General features: G+C 40.8%; 1 protein-coding gene across 2 annotated transcripts in view; it reads left to right on the top strand.

Annotated features, from left to right (window-relative positions):
* calcr (calcitonin receptor) overlaps positions 1-20,961 on the top strand; it is a 240,635-nt gene extending 219,674 nt beyond the window's left edge. For both annotated transcript variants that reach the window (XM_059972550.1, XM_059972549.1), the window contains exon 14: positions 16,689-20,961. In XM_059972550.1, coding sequence (XP_059828533.1) covers positions 16,689-16,910 — 222 coding nt within the window. In that variant the 3' untranslated portion in view covers positions 16,911-20,961. The remainder of the gene's footprint in view (positions 1-16,688) is intronic.
* The last annotated feature ends 230 nt before the right edge of the window (positions 20,962-21,191 follow it).

Raw genomic sequence — 21,191 nt, 5'->3', positions numbered from 1 at the left:
GGACTGCCGGAGGCAGATATGATAGAGTCTTTTAAGAGACTCCTGGATAGGTACATGGAGCTTAGAAAAATAAAGGGCTATGGGTAACCATAGGTAATTTCTAAGGTAAGGACAGGTTCAGCACAGCATTGTGGGCCAAAGGCCCTGTATTGTGCTGTAGGTTTTCTATGTTTCTAAGTTTCTAGGTGTCTCACCATCACCTTCTCAAGAATAATTAGGAATCACTAATAAATGTAATGCCCAAAACTTGAAGAGTGAAGAAACAGTAAAGTTCTATTTTCAGTGATTTCATTCATGCTTTTAGAAATCTATAATGTTGCCTTTGTTGGCACTACACTATTCTCCTCCAATTTCCTGTAGTGCTATCTCCCTGCTTCTCAGTTTCCATTATATTGCAAGAGACATTGAGAAGAGTCTTTTCATGATGGTTGGTAAGGAAACACACAGTGGTCTGTTTTAAAGTCCCAGTCCAATATTTAAATATTACGATCTTGCCCATCCCTTTACCTGTAATGTCTGGCCTTGTAACACTCTATGCTGCAGTTGCAACATCTATTTTTATCATCTGTTTTAATAGCTGTCCTTTTGATGCCAATACCTATTACTGTCCGGATCCCAGACTCTGGGAATCAGTGTCTAAACCTCTCTATACCCTTCAGAGTCAAGCCCTTGGTCATCATTGCAAATATGTGCTTATGTGGAACAGTTAATATTTCTACTGAGTAACACTGTTAGTGGCAGCCTGTGATCTTTTGCTAAGTTGTAGGTGCTAAATAACTGTAAGCTGCCCTTGTAAAATGGATATAGACAAGGACCATGGTTGTTTTTAATGTCATAATACTGAAAAAAAAAACTCTGCTTTCAGTTACATTGTGGTCTATTTGTATTTTAATATTGGGCTTGCTTTCATAACTTTAACACCCCAACCTAACAAAATTACATCAATTTCTGTACAATCTTCTCAACATCAAGAGCTTTTTCCCTGAGAAAGCTGTTTACTTACACTATTGTTGTGTAAAAACTAAGAGCTTCCTGTATTGTCCTTAACAACCCTGCTCAATTCTTGAAGAGATACCTATACTTCTTAGAGATTCCACGACCAGGAGAAAGGTTGGCTGAATGATTTCTTGGTTGATTAGTTCTGAGAGGCTGGTGAAACCTCAAATGACAGATTTCCTGAGGGTCTCCCAGGATGGTCTGATATTGGCAAGCTCTCAGCCAGGAGGCCTACCACAGAGGCCAAAGCCCACAAGAGCATGTAGGCAAACCATGATGGGAGTGGTGACTGTTTGTTTTGGAAGTGTTGGGAGAAGTGGCCCAGTACATTGGTGGAGTTCCAGTTATGAGGAAAAGAGGAAGAAGCAATTATGTCCATATTGTGGTATGTGACGGGTAGCCTGTGGAAGGCAGATGCAATGTCCCAGTCTGAGAATATGACTACGGACAAAGTTCTGGGAGAGGATGCTAGCCTGGTCGCTTTAGTGGAGGGTGAGTCATTACGGTTAGGTGGCTGATTGTGTTTGGGGGGGTGGGCAGAGAGATTGAAGAGGAAACTAGAGTCTGGAGGGGATCACTCCTGTGAATTTCAGAAGTGTGCTGACTGACATCTTTCTTACTGCATATTGCAATCTCCAACTAACACGGCTACATACACCAATGCTGGCCTACAGCCTGTATCCCAAAAAAACATTGTGTGTGTAAACTGAGACCCGAGCACAGATGAAGCAGAGTTCTGAGTTTTGTTCCCAGAGAAGCAATGATATTCATAAATTATCAGTGATTCCAAGTCAAACCAAAGAAGTCCAATATATAGTGGCACAATGAAAATATTGTATGTCAAAAAGGACTACATTATGTGAAATATAAAACTGCTTTGATTTTAACATAACTACTTGAAGATTTAAGCAGTTACTTCCTCACAGTTAGCAAATCTACAAAAATGCAATGAAGAACATTTTGCATTTTCAATGTGACAGTAATTTGTAGTTAATAACCACAGGAGATTCTGCAGATGCAGGAAATCCAGAGCAGAACACACACAAAACACTGGAGGAACTCAGCAGGTCAGGCAACACCTGTGGAAATGAATAAACAGTCAGTGGTTTGGGCTCAGACGTTTCTTCAGGACTGGAGAGGAAGGGGGAAGATGCCAGAATAAAATGGTCGGGAGAGCAGACAGAGGATAGCTAGACTGTGATAGATGAAGTCAGGTGGGTGAAAAGGTAAAGGGCTGGAGAAGAAGGAATCTGATAGTAGAGGAGAGTGAACCACGGGAGAAAAGTAAGAAAGAAGGGCAGCAGGGGAGGCGATAAACAAGTGAGGAGCAGAAGTAAGAGGCGAGAATGAGGAATAGAAGAAGAAGGAAGGAGGAGAGGAAAAGTAAAAAAAAAAAACCGGAAGGAGGTGCTCAACAAAGCAGTCCACTCCACCTGGCAAAAGCAGAACTTCCGAGTGGACCACAATTCCGATCCCCATTTCATTTCCAACATGTTGGTCCATGGCCTCCTTTTCTGCCATGAAGAAGACACTCTCAAGGAGGAGCAACACCTCATATTCTGTTTAGGTAGGCTCCTACCTGATGGCATGAACATTGATTTCTCTTTTTGGTATTTTTCCCCAATGTGCCCAATATTCCTCCATTATTTTCCAAGTTTATCCATTTATCAGCAACAAAAATCACTCTGCTGAGTTTCTCCAGCAGTTTGATTTTTGCCCCAGATATCAGCACCTGCAGTCTTTTATGTCTCAATTATCTATTAGTCAGCATTCAGTAAGACCATAAAACACAGGAGCAAAATTAGACCATTTAGCCCATCGAGTCTCTTCTGCCGTTCCATCATCTTAGTTATTATCTCTCTCAATTCCATTTACCTGCCTTCTCCCCATTACCTTCAACATCCTGATTAATCAAAGGCCTAGAACTCCTCTTTAAGTATACAAAATGACTTGGACTTTGTAGCCACCTATGCAATTAATTCTACAGATTTATAATCCACTCATTAAAGAAATCCCTTATCTCTGTCTAAATGGATGTCCCTCTGTTCTGAGAATGTGACCTTTGGTTTTAGACTCAACCACTATAGAAAACATCCTCTCTACATCCACTCTATCTAGGGCTTTCAAACTTCAATAGGTTTGAATAAGTTCCCCCTCATTCTTCTACACTCCAGTGAGTACAGGCCCAGAGTGATCAAACATTCCTCATACATTAAACCTGTAATAATTCCAGTAATTATTCTCATGAACCTCCTCTGGATGCTGTCCAATGCCAGCACACCTTTTTTGAGACAAGGAGACAAAAACCGCTCACAATACTTAAAGTAAGGTCTGACCAATAAGGGTTCAGCGTTACAGCTTTGCTGTTATATTCTAGTCCCCTCAAAATCAATGCTAACATTGCATTTGCCTTCCGTACTACTGACTCAACCTATAAGTTGATCTTTGGGGAATCCTGCACAAAGACTCCCAAGTCCCTTTGCACCTCTGATGTTTGAATTCTCTCTCTGTTTAGAAAATAGTCTATGCCTTTATTCCTTCTAGCAAAGTTGCATGACCATACACATTCCCTGCATTATATTCCACCTGCCACTTCTTTGTCTGCTCTCCCAATCTGTCTACGTCCTTCTGCAGATTCCCTGCTTCCTCAGCACTACCTGCCTCTCCACCTATCTTTGCAAATGTGGACACAAAGCCATCAATGCTGTCATCCAAATCGTTGAATATGATGTGAAAAGACGTGCTCTCAATGTGGACCCCTGTGGAACTTTACTGATCAGTGGCAGCCGATTGGAAACTATTCTAATATACTCATTCCAAAGTGAAGACTGACACAAAATACTTGTTAAGTATGTCTGCCATTTCTTTGCCCCCCCCCACTACTACCATTTTCCAGCAGTTTAATATCCACTCTCACATCTCATTTGCTCTTTATACATCTGAAAAAACTTCTGATATCCTCTTTTATTTTACTGGCTAGCCTACCTTTATATTTCATCTTTTCTCTCCTTAAGCCTTTTTTAGTTGCCATATGTTAGTTTTTAAAAGGTTCCCAATGTTCTAACTCTCTGCTAATTTTTGCTACATTCCATGCCCGCTCTTTTGCTTTTATGCTGCCTTTTACCTCCCTTGTCACCTGCAAATGGTTCATCCTTCCTTTCAAATTTGTCTTTATCTTTGGGATGTATCTACCTTCCACATTTCAAATTGCCCCCAGAAACTCCAACTATTGCTTGTCTGTCTTCATACCTGATAGTGTCCCTTTCCAATCAACTTTGGTCAGCTCCTCTCTTGGGCTTCTGTAATTTCTTCTACTCCACTGTAATACTGATACATTTGGTATTCCCCCACTTCTCTCTCTCAAATTGCAGGATGAATTCTATCATATCATGATCACTGACTCCTAAGGGTTCCTTTACCTTAAGCTCCCTCACCAAATCTGGTTCACTACACAACACCCAATCCAGAAATACCTTTCCTGTACTAGGCTGAACTATAAACTGCCCTGAAAAAAACTTGTAAGCATTCTACAAAATCCTTCTCTTATGATCCAGCACCAACTTGATTTTCCCAATCTACCTGCCCCATTGAAATGCCCCATGATTATTGTAAAATTGTCATTATTGCTTGCCTTTTGTATCTCCCTTTGTAATTTATATCCTGCATCCTGCCCACTGTTGGAAGGCCTGTATATATGGTAACTACCATCAGGGTCTTTTTACCCTTATAGTTTCTTAACACTACCCACATGATTCTACATCTCACAATCCTATAGTATCTCTTATAAGGATTTTATTTTATTTTACTTTTACCAACAGAGCTACAACACACCCTCTGCCTATTTGCTTGTCTTTTCAATATAATGTGTATCCTTGGAAATTAAGCACCCAACTATGATCTTTGTTCAGCCATGACTCACTGATGCCCAGAATGTCATACCTGCCAATGTCTTACTGTGTGATAGGATCATCTGCCTTATTCTGTAAACTGTGTGCATTCAAATATAATACCTTTAGTCCTATATACATCTGTCTTCTCGATTTTGCCCCCAGCTCATCAGTTCAACTCATCCAACTGACTGCAACTTTGCCCTATAATCTGCCTGGGCTTCCTCACAGTTTCACTACACAATGCATCAACTTGTACACCAACTACCCCATCCTCAATGCTATCACTCAAGTTCCCATCCCCCTGCCAAGTTAGTTTAAATCCTTCCCAACAGCTCTAACAAAACTGCCTGCGAGGATATTGGTGTCCCTTGGGTTGTGGTGTAACCCGTCCTTTTTATACAGGTCATACCTTCTCTAGAAGAGATCCCAATGATCCAGAAATCTGAATTCTGCACAACTACTTCAGCTGCTCATTCATTTGTACTATCATCCTATTCCTGACCGCACTAACACATGGTGCTGGGAGCAATCCAGAGATTATTACCCTAGAGATCCTGCGCCAAAGCATGGCCACTTTAACACTATCCATTCCAACAATGGCTGCTCCACTTACACCTCATTTCTTTACTAACTGCCTAAGAGATCATTACGATTGCAGCCCACCATAATGTTCCAAAAGACGCCGAGCTCTTTTTAAACCTCACACTACCTCACCAACTTGATGCACCATCAATAACTCTCTCTGAGACGTAAAGGCGAGATATCGGCTTTTATTGACTGGAAGAAGGAACAAGCAGTGGTTGACCACCATACTACATCCTGGAGACTGAGAGGCCGGGCTCAGACCTCAATCGCCTTTATACAGGGGTCTGTGGGAGGAGCCACAGGAGCAGTCAGCAGGGGGCGTGTCCAGACAGGTATATGTAGTTCACCACACAACTAATGTCCTCTCATGACGATTGCAGCCCACTGAGATGTTCCAAATGGCCCTGTTAATGTGCACATGGAAAATAAGTAAGTGTCAAAGAAATATACAAGTGTCTTTGTCACCCTCTTCTGACTCATCTCCTTGCTCCAGCTCCAAGTCCTGCTGTGACTTCAGCACCCCACACTGACTTACCTTTCTCTGAAGCTAAGTGGCCTCTCCTCAGCAAAGACCTCACCTTTGTAACCTCAATGGGCCCACAGTGATGTGGAGCTCTTTTTCTGTGTCTCTGCCTATGTGCCTATTTCTCTAACAAGGAATCCTCCCCCTTCGCAGATGACCCCTTCTCACATCTGACAGACTGACCTCAACCTTGCAAAGGCCAGGTGCTAGATCGTGGCTACTTTATCTTCCAACTGCTGGACAATGACCTCTCTGACAAACACCAGCCTATCATCTCCTGTCTTGTCATTGCAGATCTCAGTACCCTCCACATTCTCTGATCTGATAATACCTGTACTTCCCTCTTCTTTTTCTTAACTGAGATCCACAAACAGAACTGTCCCGATAGGCCCATTATTTCTGCCTGCTCTTGCGAGATCTGTAACGATCTCCTCATACTGTACCTCAGTTCACCATGTGGGCCCTTGTCCGATCCTTCCCGCCTGTATCCGGAATACCTTGCATGCCCGCTTGGACATCTTCACTATACGTTTCCTATACAACTGTATCCCCATCAAGAAAGTCTAAAAGCCCCCAGCTCCTTCCTACCACAAACATCCAAACATCTTCTCTCCACCAAAATTCTCATCTGCCTGTATGACTTTGTTCTTACATTAAACAAATTCTCTTTTGACTATTTTCACATTCTAGAAATCAACTGTGTTACCATAGCTTCCACATGAATCCCAGCTATGCCTGTCTTCTGTTGGCAATGTGAAACATTCGCAGTTCCAAACCTTCTCCAGTATCACTCCTCGTCTCTTTCTCAATTGCTTTACATTGGCTCCACTTCTTGAACCCATAAGGAACTCACCAATTTTAACACATTTGCCACCAAAATTCACATTGATCTCTAATTCAAGTGGATATTTTCTGACACTTCTCTTCCTTTTCTAGTTGTGTCCTTCTCAGAGGATAAACTATTGATTGATATTTACTATAAGTCCACTGAGTCCCACAGCTACTCAGACTATATTTCTTCCCATCCTGTTTTTTGTAAGGATGCTATTCCTTTCTCCCAGTTTTCACCATCTCCACTGCATTTGCATTCACAATGAGGCTTTCTGTTCCAGGACATCTGAAACATCTTCTTTTTCAGAAATTGTGGCTTCCTTTCTGCTGAGGTTGATGGAGCCCCATCTCCTATCTCCCCTGTTTCTTGTTCTTCTGCTCTCACCCTACCTTCTCCCCAACAGAACAACTGAATGCATCCATTCTTGTCAATAGACAATAGGTGCAGGAGTAAGCCATTCAGCCCTTCGAGCCAGCACCATCATTCAATGTGATCATGGCTGATCATCCACAATCAGTATCCTGTTCCTGCCTTCTCCCCATATCTCTTGACTCCACTATCTTTAAGAGCTCTATCTAACTCTTTCTTGAAAGCATCCAGAGAATTGACCTCCACTGCCTTCTTAGGCAGAGCAGTTCATAGATCCACAACTCTGTGAGTGAAATAGTTTTTCCTGAATTCTGTTCTAAATGGCCTACCCCTTATTCTTAAACAGTGGCCTCTGGTTCTGGACTCCCCCAACATCGGGAACATGTTTCCTGCCTCTAGCATGTCCAATCCTTTAATAATCTTATATGTTTCAATCAGATCCCCTCTCATTCTTCTAAATTCCAGTGTATACAAGCCCAGTCGCTCTAATCTTTCAACATATGACAGTCCCGCCATTCCGGGAATTAACCTTGTGAACCTACGCTGCACTCCCTCAACAGCAAGCATGTCCTTCCTCAAATTTCGAGACCAAAACTGAACACAGTACTCCAGGTGTGGTCTCACCAGGGCCCTATACAACTGCAGAAGGACCTCTTTGCTCCTATGCTCAACTCCCCTTGTTAGGAAAGCCAACATGCCATTAGCTTTCTTCACTGCCTACTGTACCTGCATACTTACTTTCAGTGACTGATGTACAAGAACACCTAGATCTCGTTGTACTTCCCCTTTTCCTAACTTGACACCATTCAGATAGTAATCTGCCTTCCTGTTCTTGCCACCAAAGTGGATAACCTCACATTTATTCACATTAAACTGCATCTGCCATGCAGCTGCCCACTCACCCAACCTGTGCAAGTCACCCTGCATTCTCCTAACATCCTCCTCATATTTCACACAGCCACCGAGCTTTGTGTCATCTGCAAATTTGCTAATGTTACTTTTAATCCCTTCATCTAAATCATTAATGTACATTGTAAATACGTTTGTAGCTGTGGTCACAGCACTGAACCTTGCAGTACCCCACTAGTCACTGCCTGCCATTCTGAAAAGGACTCGTTAAGCCCTACTCTTTGTTTCCTGTCTGTCAACCAATTTTCTATCCATGTTAGTACCCTACCCCCAATACCATGTGCTCTAATTTTGCCCACTAATCTTCTACATCCCTTATCAAAGACTTTCTGAAAGTCCAGGTACACTACATCCACTGGCTTTCCCTTGCCAATTTTCATAGTTACATCCTCAAAAAATTCCAGAAGATTAGTCAAGCATGATTTCCCCTTCATAAATCCATGCTAACTTGGACCGATCCTGTTACTGCTAACCAAATGTGCCACTATTTCATCTTTTATAATTGACTCCAGCATCTTCCCCACCACTGATGTCAGGCTAACTGGTCTATAATTCCCTGTTTTCTCTCTCCCTCCTTTCTTAAAAAGTGGGATAACATTAGCTACCCTCCAATCCTGAGGAACTGATCCTGAATCTATAGAACGTTGGAAAATGATTACCAATGCATCCACAATTTCTAGAGCCACCTCCTTAAGTACCCTGGGGCTCAGAACATCAGGCCCTGGGGATTTATCAGCCTTCAGTCTCTTCAGTCCACCCAACACCATTTTCTATCTAATGTGAATGTTCTTACACCACCTCCCTCACTACCATTCAGGGACCTAAACACTCCTGCTAGGTGAGGCAACGGTTCACATGTATCTCTTCCAACCTTGTCCACTGCATATTGTGCTCTTGATGTGGCCTCATTGACATCAGCGAGACCAAGCACTGTATTGGAGACCATTCCACAGAACACCTACGCTCAGTCTGGCCATCCATTTGCAGAACATTTCATCTTCCATCCCCATTCCAACACTGACCTGTCAAACCATGGCCAATTGGAGGAGCAACACCTGGGTAATCTGCAATCCAATATTTTTCCCGACTCTAGGTACTCCCCACTATCTTCTTATACTTTTACTTTCCTCCCATTTCCCCCATTCCTACATTCCTCAAATTTTGTCCCTCTTCCCACCTTCCCTCCAGCCCCCCCTACCCATCTTTGTCCACTGCTCTCTCCTCCCCTCAACTTCACAAATAGTTAACATACTACACTGCCCTTGCACCCACCCTCCACCACCATCACCACCACCTTACATCTGGCTCCAGCTGTTGTTTGCATTTCCCTTCTCCTCACCTCCTTTACTTGTCCAAATCCAGCACTGGTGCGCTGGTTTATCTCAACCCAGCAGCTATATCCGCCCCTCTCCCACTTTCCATCAACTATTGTTTCTTTTAATTTTTTTCCACTCTCTGCCTCCGTCTATCATTTACCTGCCACAGTTAAAACTCTACCACTGCTCACCTCCCCTAGTTGGCACTACCTGCCTGACATCTTACAGCCCTCCTCAGTCCACCAATTGCCACGTAGTGCTTTCTTGCCACTCCTCTTTCTACACTGGCCATCTCAACTCCTCCTCTTTCTACACTGGCCATCTCAACTCCTCTTCTTTCTACACTGGCCATCTCAACTCCTCTTCTTTCTACGCTGGACATCTCAACTCCTCTTCTTTCTACGCTGGACATCTCAACTCCTCTTCTTTCTACGCTGGACATCTCAACTCCTCTTCTTTCTACGCTGGACATCTCAACTCCTCTTCTTTCTACGCTGGCCATCTCACATCTCCACTCAGTCTTGATGCAGGGTTTTAACTTAGACATTGACAATTCCTTTCTTCCCACTGTAGCTTTTACACCCACTGAGTTCCTCCAGCAGATTGTTTGTGCTCCAGTTTCCAACATCTGTAGTCTCTTTTGTCTCCGGTCTTGGAAATGAATATGGAGAACTTAAAGAATGAGCTGGTCGTACTTAAGGAATAAGAAGAATTACTTGGCATGTTTGCTTGGTGACCATTACTCTCATAAGAGTTGACAGTAATTATAAAACAAAGCACAGTAATTAATGATAGTTTACTTTTCAAAACCTGGTGACGAATACCTTAATAGAGTATGAAGGTTGCTGAATTTTTATTAAATTCAATTTATTAATTAGTGTCTATCAGACCTGGATATAATGACTGTCCAATAAGATGTGATTGATTCTTAAAAACTATGAAATGACCCAGTTTGAAAAAAATATGAGAAACAGATGGAAAGTCAAAAAGAAGCATTTGGTAATGAATAAAGAGTGCTTGGGGAATTAAAAAATTGATAGAAGACTTTATTGGGAAGTTTTATCTTCGTCAAGCAGTGGGATGTCATTGATAGAGAATGTGACTCTTTGGCAGTTAGCTTTAAATATTAGACTGCCTGTAATGCCACAGGACACACGCAGCATATTACTTCCTGTTCAACATCAACTATCAGATGAAAAATCTTTCTATTCATAATGTTAGCCAAAGAAAGGGCTTTATATAAATCCAACAAATGCAATCATTTTGTGCTATTATAGTAATTCATCTAATGTTTAACTAACTTAATTATCTAATTAAATCACTAGTATTAAAATAGTCTAGCAAGTATCTTTTCAAATTCTACAACTACCTTTTTGGTAAATTTTATAGAAATAATAAAAAATGACCACATTAAGTAAAGGAAATTTGGACCAACCTTCAATGTGAAACTAATTATGTTTCATGGAAGAGAGTTCTTGGTAATTCAGGAAAAATCTTCATTCATTTGTTTTTCTGCAAGCTGGCTTTAGTCATTACATTTTACAGAAATTATATTTCCTACAGCCACATAAAGCCAGTGTATCAGCACATATTCCATGAAATATCGAATAGTACCCCTACCTCTGCAACATTAAATCCTGTTTTCCATTGGGTACATACTGAATTTATTTTGGCAGAAATTTGCTGTTAACACAAGAAGTCAGAACTTGCCACCCATGGCAAGCTCTAGATGAATTGTGTGGTAAGTATATACTTGGCTTTTGTGGATCTCCTGTTGACAGCTTGGCACCACTCTGTAACTACAGATGCTTGGTGAAATATAACTGGGGTCTTTTCCTATTTCTCCCATTATTATTCTCAGCAACATTAGATGCATCCGTCTGCTGTGCAGTTCTCTCTTTAAGTACAGCCAGCCTTTCTAGTAACCCCTCTTTGTCAATCAGAATCTTAGCTGCATGTTCCTTAGCTGACCCTCCAACAACACTATCTGCCCTGATGATTATTTTATATCTCAGCTGCTCTCAGCCTAGATAAATAATCTTTTTGATTACCTTCCTTTCTACAACGCTTTACAATTTACACACCAGTAAAATATTTTTGGATCCCCTTTTATGTTTGACTCTAATCTTTTCTTATACTCTATACTTGGTTTTCTTATTCTTTTATTTTAGCCCCCTTTGAAGTATTTTATAATCAGTCTTGTCCACTCTTATGTTTTCTATCTGACATCCATCATATGTCCTTTACTTTGACACTTATTAAAAATTATTATTTTGTTCTTCAGGGAACTCTAGTTTTAATTTCTATACTCTTTTCCCTCTAGGACAAGTCACCTGATTCTACCTGAATCATCTCTGACTGGAAGGTTTCCTGTTGGGTGACTATATTTTGTCTGCCAGCATTTGATTCAAAATTATCTGGGCCAGATGTGTTCTCATCTCAGTGAAATTGGCCCTTCTCCATTTGACAGCTTTGACATTGGAGTACCCTTTTCCAAAGTTGATTCTAAATCTTCTGTAGCTTAGGCAAGTGAGGTGTTGGGGGGGGTTGCAGAACATAAATTCAAAAGAAAAATAGTGGATGATACTGTGGTGAACTATGTGCCTGTCTGGACACGCCCCCTTCTGACTGCTCCTGTGGCTCCTCCCACAGGCCCTGTATAAAGGCGATTCAGGTCTAATCCTCTGCCTCATTCTCCAGGATGTAATATGATGGTCACTCACTGCTGGTTCCTTCTTCAGTCAATAAAACCCGATATCTCGCCTTACGTCTCAGTGTGGGTTATTGATGGTGCATCAGATACAAAACTTGAATTTCTGGTGAACTATAAGGAGAAGGAAAATAGGCCAATGGAATGAGAAGGTAAAATTTACCTCAGGAACAAAAGAGTTGTTATATTTTAGCTGTAAAAACAGAGACCACTTTAAACTGGAGGGCATATTTTTAAAAGGGTAGAGTGACTTGGGTTACATGTATGTAGATCATTCAGTGTGGCAGGTTGAGAAACACACCAGCCAACTCATTCTCTTGAGCTTGCAACTGGAGTTTGCATTCAGCAGCGGCAAGGATGCAACATCACCATTCCTTATGGGAATCAGCAGCTACCTAATTTCCACCAGTTGTTATTATTCTACAAGTGGTTGGTACTTTCTGAAATTGCTGGCGTTTGTAGAAACCAATTGCTCCCAAACACTGGAAGATTGGCAGGAACTTCTCATCATGCAGAAAGAAGGAACTGGAGGGAAGAGCTCTCAGTAGGAGTTTAAGAAACAATACACCTACCTGAAGATCAACAGGAACTGCCATATATTTTACTACTCTTCAGTGGGTTATCTTCTTCTGGTGTCTACAATGTGCTCCAGCCACAACTGCAATTTAATTTGGAGATACAGACTATATTTCTAGTGGCTGTTAAGCTTGGACCTTCACATTATATTCTTTTACTGGTGGTTCTACCTTGTAGATTTGCTTAATCTGACACTGATTCTCCGTATTCAAAGTGTAATCATTTTTATTTAGTTCTTACATGGCTGAAAGTAGAAGGCAGAACAAGTATGCGGCATTACAGAGTGCAGGCTTCTTCATGGTGCTGCATTTCATTCACGTCCATTTGAAATTCTCACTGCAGTTTGAAGGATTTCTCCTTGTAAAATGCAGAGGATGCATTGTCATGTTGGCCCAATTTTGCTCCTGTGTCTGATGGCTTTTTCATTTAATGCCAGGTTGTATCCATCATGCAGCTAGTCTCTGATCCATTAATACTTCAGCCACCACAACTTTTTGAAGGATGGATATTGTACAAGAAAGTCAATGCACCGCTGTTGTGATTGATGAGTCCAATGTACACCCATGCAAACATAGTCACGGTGCACAGAATGAAAATAGAAATGCTGTACAAGAAATTATTGTGCTGAAGTAGTAATTTCAGTGTGTGAACTGCTGTGAGGGAGCCATGCAGTGCTCAACAGGGAAGGTATCAGGTTCAGCGACAGTTTGCTTTGCACTGCACGCTATGGGCATGCAACTGCTTCTCACAGCTCAGTAGCAAGCAGTTGTGGAATAGCATGAATTTGAATAAGAAGACAAGGAGAGAAAATGGAGAGGAGGAGGAGAAAGGGGGAAGGCAACGTATCGACATGTTCTGTCTGGGCTGTGTGTGTACCTACAGTTGCAGTTCCCTATTCATTGAAAATCTCTCATGATGCTTTTCCTTTGTTACAAAAGTAAGGTTTGGCAGAGAATATTAACTCAGAACTATTTTTTTTTAGTAAAAGCATATCACATTATTTAGATATATCAACCTTTCACCTTCATGTGTCCTTTTTGTGTTTAATCTACACATGCTTTTGCTTACACTAGTATTCCCAGGCAACACCACCTTACTTTTGTGTTGTGACACCTGGGCTCTAGGCTCTGTACACAGAGCCATCCAGTGGAAGGAGTATCAAAAACACAGGGCATAGGATTAAAGTGAGAGGAAGGAGTTTTGAATTGGAATTGTGGGTACAATTTTCTTTACAAGGAGAGGGGTTGATATCTGTATCGCAATTCCAGAGAGGTGGTGGAATCATATAGGACTATTATGTTTAAGATGCATTTGGAAAGACACCTGAATAGGCAAAGTACAGAAAAATATGGGCCTAATGTGAGCAAATGGGATTTGTGTAGATGGGCAAAAAGGTTTGCGCTCCCATGAGTCTGTGACTTCAAGGTTGGTCCAAGCTCTTCCAGGCTTTGCTGAAAGTGATTTCACAGGTAGGCAGGTTGGTGAAGGAAGTTTTCAACATGCTAGCCTTCATCAGTCAGGCCACTCAGTTGCAGTTGTACAAGATGTTGGTGAGGCCACATTTGGAATATTGTGTTCAGCTTTGGATCCTTGCTATAAGAAAGATGCCATTAAGCTGGGAAGAGTGTAGAAAAGCTTTATGAGGGTTTTGCCAGGACTCGAAGGACTGGATTATATGAAGAGGTTGTATAGCCTACGTCTTTAGTCCAGGAAGCTTGGGAGACTGAGGGGTGATCTTAACAGGGGGGTATAATATTATGAGGGGCACAAATAGGGTGAATGCTCTCAGTCTTTATCACAGGGTTGGGCAGTCATGAACCAGAGAGCAAAGCCTTAAGCTGAAATAAAGATTTAATAGGAACCAGAGGGGCAACTCTTTGGTATAAGTAAGGAATGAGATAGCAAAGGAAGTAATTGTGGACAGGTGCAGTAACAATATTAAAGAGATATTTGCTAGGTGGATAGGAAAGGTTTAGAGGGATATGGGCCTAGCATAGATGGGAATCTTGGTCTGCATCAAACAGTTGGGCTGAATGGCCTGTTTCAATGCTGTTGACTCTTTGACTCTATGATTCTGATATTATATTCAGACTTTTACGCAGAGGTGCCAACGTTCCTATCAGACTACTGTTTAAACTAAGTTGAAGTTTTACAACGGAACTCATACACAGTTGTGCTCTCTGCAATAGCGGTATCCCTTTCTCCTCTGCACTGATATCAGATCCCTAATACTTGAAGTAGGAACACATACCTCTAGGTCAATGTTCTCATAACCTAGAGAACACTCTGGGCTAACCTCTTAAGCACACACAGTGTCAATATCTGTACTCGGGACTGACAGTTCTAAAATGTGTTTCTCCGTTCTTAGCACTTCCCTGCTCAGTTTACAGTCCTTAGGTGCAAGTCAGAAGGCCACAAGAACAGGGTTGTGGTGCTGGAGATGGAGGTGAGAGACAGTATTGATGAAATGAGTGGAACATGCTCACAATATTTGTACTTGAAACTAAGAACAGATTGTAGGTTGAGGATGGTGTGGGATGAGAGAATAAAGACCAGAAATGAGGACACATTTGAAAGGTTGAGTGAGCTGGGGCTTTTTGCTTTAAAGCAATGGAGGATGAGAGGTGACTCGATAGAGATGAACAAAAGGATAAGAGGCATTGACCGAGTGGACAGCCAGCACCTTCATCGCTGGGCAGAAATGGCTAGTCTAAGAGGGTTTAATTGCAAGTTGATTGGAGGAAGGTATAGTGGAGATGTCACAGGTAATTTTTTTACACAAAATGTGGTGGGTGTGTAGGATGCCCAGTAAGGAGCAGTGATAGAGGCAGGAGCATTAGGGACACTTAGATAGACACATGGATGATAAAAAAAATGGAGAGTTATACAGGGGGAAAGGGCTAGATTGATCTTGGAGTAGGTTAGAGGTTTGGCATGAAATCAAAGGCCCTGTATTGTGCTGTAAACTGTTCCATGACACCTTCTGTGGTTGCTGCCCGGCTATTGACTGTGATATCACTAATGGTCACTTTAACCACGTTGAGCATTTGGAATTTAGCTTATCATGCTATATTTGTGAGTAATTGTGCAACCTTACCATCCAAGAGAGGGAGAAGTGTGGTAGTAAATGTCATGGAATATACTTGCCTTTGTTAAATAGTTGGGAGATGTAAGTGTGTTCAGTCAATAAAGACCTCTGGGCAGGTTACAACTCTAAGTCAAGCAGAGTAGAAATCCAGGAAGACAATGCTCAAGGTAGGATCTCTGTCTGTGCATCCAATCCACGGACTCCTGACTGTATAAAGGTGCTGTGATTACCAGTAAACCCATATCAAAGAAGCATCATAGGCAAGCAGACACTCTGATGTTTTGAGACACCATGTCTGCATGAGGATCATGCTGATGGAGTATCAGGACCTGGATATTTCTGAGATAACATCAAGTGGCCAATTACTGCTCTTGCTAATATTAAAACAAAAAAGGGTTTACAAGAATATGGTGCCTTACGTGTGAAAGCATTGTAGTTATTCTAGAGGATAAGCAACTGAAAGATCCATACTAATAATCTGGAAATAAAAATTCAAGTCCCACTAATGGAAGCTGGAGAATTTAAATTCAGTCGACTTCTTCAGAAATAAACCTGGAATAAAAATCTAGCAGTGCTCTGAAACTGCTAGTTTATTACAAGAATCCAGCTGGTTCCCTGCTGGTTCTTCAGGAAAGAATATTTGCCGCCTTTAGTTAACCTGGTCTGCGTATGACTCCAGACATGTTGCAATGTAGTTGACTATCAACTAAACTCTAGCATGGCCTGAGTAATCCTGAAATTCAAGAGTTGGGTGATTAAAGCATCAGAGTATATATATATCAGCAATGTAATAAATTACGTTGATAATATATCAGTAATCTAATAATGCAGATGTAACAAAGCTGATAATGTCAAATTTGTGATGTATTTCTGGTGTCTTATGTCAAATTTTAGGTGCAAGCAGCTCTGAAGAGGCAGTGGATGCAGTACAAAATACAGCTGGGTCAGAAACAGCGGGAACACTGCTCCATGCGCTCAACCTCATACACAGCAACATCCATCACTGAGGTTCCCATTTACCCCAATCTTCAAGATAGCAACAGCGAACATATAAACGGCAAGTTCATGGAGGATTCTGAAATTACTGCCTTGAAATCAAAAGAGACGTACGCTTGACTTGACTGAAAGATAAAAACAACTGCTTCCCATTTTACCCATTAAAACACAGAGTCCAATATCAACTGTCAGTCTCTAAAATAAGCAACCCAACACAGCAGGGAAAAAAGGTAAACACTTTGCTGGCAGTGGCAGTCAAGAAGGGGGCCAGTCAAGGCAGATGTTTCAATATTTCATACAGTACTGCTTTCAGAAATCTGACTGGAAAATGGAGCTGTCAGTTGACAAGTGTGACATTTCTATGGCTACACATCCTTCTTAAAAAACATGGTCTACTACAAAAGTCTGGCTAAGAATACTTCAAAAATCTGCACCAGGATCATGGAGTGTAAACGAACGCCAAGGTGGTACACAACTTATCCCAATGGGGCACTATCTGGCAGTTCCAGGCCAAGCACAAATCCAAGCTCTGGAGGCTGATTTATTCCATGAGTTCTGCTCTGCTTCTCGTGAAAATTAAGAGGCCTTGAAGATTTAGCCCTTGGCCCTAAAACCATTCTTTTCTTTAATGCTCGTTTGGGGAAGTGGTGAAAGTTGTTCTTAATTTACAGGTTTACAGGGATTATTTGGTACATCTTCCTCATGTTTTGGTTTTAACGGAGAAAAACAACTGCACATATAAAGGAAATAGTGTGCCTAGACTAGTGGGATAAGCATGATTGTATGTTTCAAAATGAAATCCATCACAGCTAGCTTGAAAGTCGTCATCAAACTGTACCTTTGCACACTCATGGCCTATCCATCTATTAGCAACACTATAATTTGGCTCTTCTTCCTTGCTGTGGTTTGTTTCCAGCAAGTTAGCAAATAGCATCCGTTAAGCAGTTGTATGGAGCTCTGTGAACTGTACCTTGGCACTGGAGAATGAAGAGGCCAAACCAGACAAGCAGGCAGGGCCAGAAAGTCCTTTCCAAGTCAGTTCTTTAATGGAGAACTAGTCAACAGTGTACGCAAGAGTCAAGATTTTACGGTTGTTAGTACAATATGTTGAACATAGTGCAGAATAAGAAATATTCACTAAAACTCACATTCTATGTTCTCTCAAAGCTGACATTTTGCTCTGGTATAACTTGTCCTTATGTTATGTGAAGCTGTCTTCAACCCATGCATGTGGATTGAATTCATTGGTTAGATTTTGCAAATACTTTGTAGAATCTATAAAGTATGATATTGAGAGAGGGATTTTTTTCTCTTCAAAAATTGCTGCTCGGATGGAAATGAGCAACACTGTGTCTGGGAGCGCTCAAGCCTGCTCGTAAAGTTCCACTGAGGTCATCCGAACCACGTGTGCTGGAGGCAAATAAGCAGGACAGCTAACGCTTGTGCTTGGGTTCAGCACAAGCACCCAGAGGCATTTCTACACAGCCCGTCTGCAGAAGCAAATGCCCTTCTATCCTGGAATGCAAAATGACATTTCACAAAACAGGAAGTGACTGAGATCTTGATTTCACCAAAGTAGATTGGAGCTGATGAAACTAATTTTGGAGTAGATATTTTTCAAGATATTTTAAACTTGCTTTTCTAACTACTGTTTTTTAAAATATAACATTCTAATGTTTGATTAATAGGCAATGCTAAGTTTCTCTATACTAAGTGGTGAAGTCAAAAGAATGGGTGAGAAATTCTCCAAATCTCTATTTTTAGCCACATCATTAGAACATTTGTGAAGGTTTCTCCTGTTCAATATTTCTACTGAGATTGTAAATATGTTATTGCAGAATGCTTTACTGTTTCACTAGAAATAATGAACAAGGAAGATCTTTTACAGACTTACTTACCATATAGTTAGATAGAGCCTGGGGAATTTGTGCTCCCATGATACTGGAAAGGTATTTCATTGCAAGAAATGCTATGGATCTGACAGTGCACAGATGAGAAAAAAATGTCAAGTAACCACTAGTGTTTCCAGATTCAGGTGATGAATGAACAATCTTGCCTAGATAATAACACTGTTCAAAGTTGAATTTGTGTCAAATGCACAGGTACGCATATACACAGCTGCAATGAAACAGTACATGTATCATAGGCACGTATGATCATATCAGCATCATTCACAAGAAAAACACAAATTAATCATAATTTTTCACACAATTACAACAAAGCAAACTCCATTTTGGTTGGAGGTAGTCAAAGAGTTGCTAAACTGTAGTGATTGGTGTTTTGCCAGTGGGTTCAAGGACAGGATGTTTGAACTGTTCATAAACCTGATGGTGTTGGACTTCAGCTTCTGTAATTCCTATTCAATGGTAGCTGCAAGAAGATGACATGGCCTGGATGGTGGGGATACCACCAGTGATGGGTAGGGATAGGTGCACCCATGATGCTTTGAGCAGAATTCACTGCTCTCCACAGCTTCTTACATTCCTACTTCAAAACTTCACATGTGACATACTGAATATTCATTGCCATGAACTTCCAGTGAAAGAGTGTTTAAAAAGAAGGGTTTAAATTCTCATTCCTGAAGAGAAGAACTGAGAATTGTAATCGATGACGCATTTCTAAAGGAAAAACGTCTCCTTTTCGGAAAGGATGAATTAACTACCAGGTGACTGTTTAGTGATGACACCCAGACTGTGGCTAAAACCATTGAACATGTATAATTAAAATTATTGTCGTGGTGGTGGAATTAAATTGATATATACCTATTTAAATATTTGACCACCATCAGCACATCTACATAAAAAATACTGCGGGGATAAACACCTGAGATAAATCCTCCGATCACTGAGACCCACATCTCACTTTTGTTAAACTGACTGTCTTGTCAAACCCGCAGGTATGAAAAGGCAGGAATTCAGCCTGTTCCTAAAATAAAGGATTCCAAAGCAAATTATTTGTGCCTCAGAAACGCAACTAGACTCCCCTTTATGTCCTATCATTTGGATCTGCTCCTTAGAGGTACACTCTCACCTGAAATAGATAAGATTTCTGTCTATCAAGTGAGCCTCTACAGTTCCACTTTAAGAACACAAATGACCCTGTACTGATGAAAGGTCATCAGCCCAAAGTCATAGCTCTGTTTCTCCCTTCATGGATACTAACTGAGCTGTCAAGCATTTCTGACAATATTGTTCTTATTCCATAAACAACTTGATACTTAAGTGCACTGCTACTTTGTTTGCATCAGGAGATTGTAGTTAAAACGAACTGTTGTCTCTATAGTTGCAATGCCAATATTAAATTACAGCATCAAATTTCAATCTAACATAAATTCCATTTAATTTTACTGCAAAAGATGGCATTGATTTGGTCCTTGCCCCTAGTGGAAATGATGTGAGTGAAGCTGGAGGCAATCTGGACCATTACAGTAGGCAGGGTGCACTTACACTTCTGACCTGCCTCGACCTAATTGACTGTCATTTTAAGTTGAGGGTGGCAAAGGGAGCTCCACAACATGTGATGTTCTTCTTACACGTATTCCACGGGTTCTGGTTACTGGGACCTGATTTGTTATTTAACCCGAGGCAGTGGTGGCATCAGGACATGACATGTTCTGATTGCAGAACTATTAGTTGTCAAAAAGCTCTGAAATAATTAATTAAGACTACCAGGATTTCATCGTAGGCAGATTGTGTTGGTTCCTGATGTTTACAGTGGAATAATGAATTCTTGTTCAAAATAAGCAAAAATCAATAAAAAATAACAACTGAATCTGCGTAATCACAAAACCTCCGTGAGGATGATTGTATTCCTTCATTCTATTCATCACTATTTGTACTAAAGTGGTATTTGAACAGTTTTATACTTAAAGAATTAATGTACAGTCAGTTGCTTAATGTAATGTTATTTTCTGTTACATTGTGTTCTATGGAAAATAATACTAGAAATTCTCCCTGTAAATATTTCACCCAGTGAGCTTCCCCTTTAAATACATAGATTTGTTTATTATATATATTCTTTAACACATCACTTTATCTCCAAAATGGTTTACTTAAAGTTCACGTTTGAGAAATTATTCAATGTCAAATGCTGACAGCTTTGTTTTAAATGCATTACTAACTAAACACAAGCTCTGGCTTCTGAAGTAGCTGTTATTTAAAATATATGTGAATACATTACAACATTAAAGCTGACTGAAAAGAATTTTTGTTACTTTGTATTCATCTTAAAAGATGGACAACTGTTAGAACAGTGCCAAGTCAACAATGAAGTAGAAGCATCTGTTGCGGCACAGGAGGAGAGCAGATACAGCAAGATTGCATTACAGGACCCACCTGACAGAGAAAACATTCATTCCAATTTGCCTTGTTAAATTTGATTCAAAAGCATTGGCACCAGGCT

The sequence above is a fragment of the Hypanus sabinus genome, chromosome 6 (genome assembly GCF_030144855.1).
Source record: "Hypanus sabinus isolate sHypSab1 chromosome 6, sHypSab1.hap1, whole genome shotgun sequence".
Classification (NCBI taxonomy): Eukaryota; Metazoa; Chordata; class Chondrichthyes; order Myliobatiformes; family Dasyatidae; genus Hypanus; species Hypanus sabinus.
This window is presented reverse-complemented; position numbering and strand designations above follow the sequence as displayed.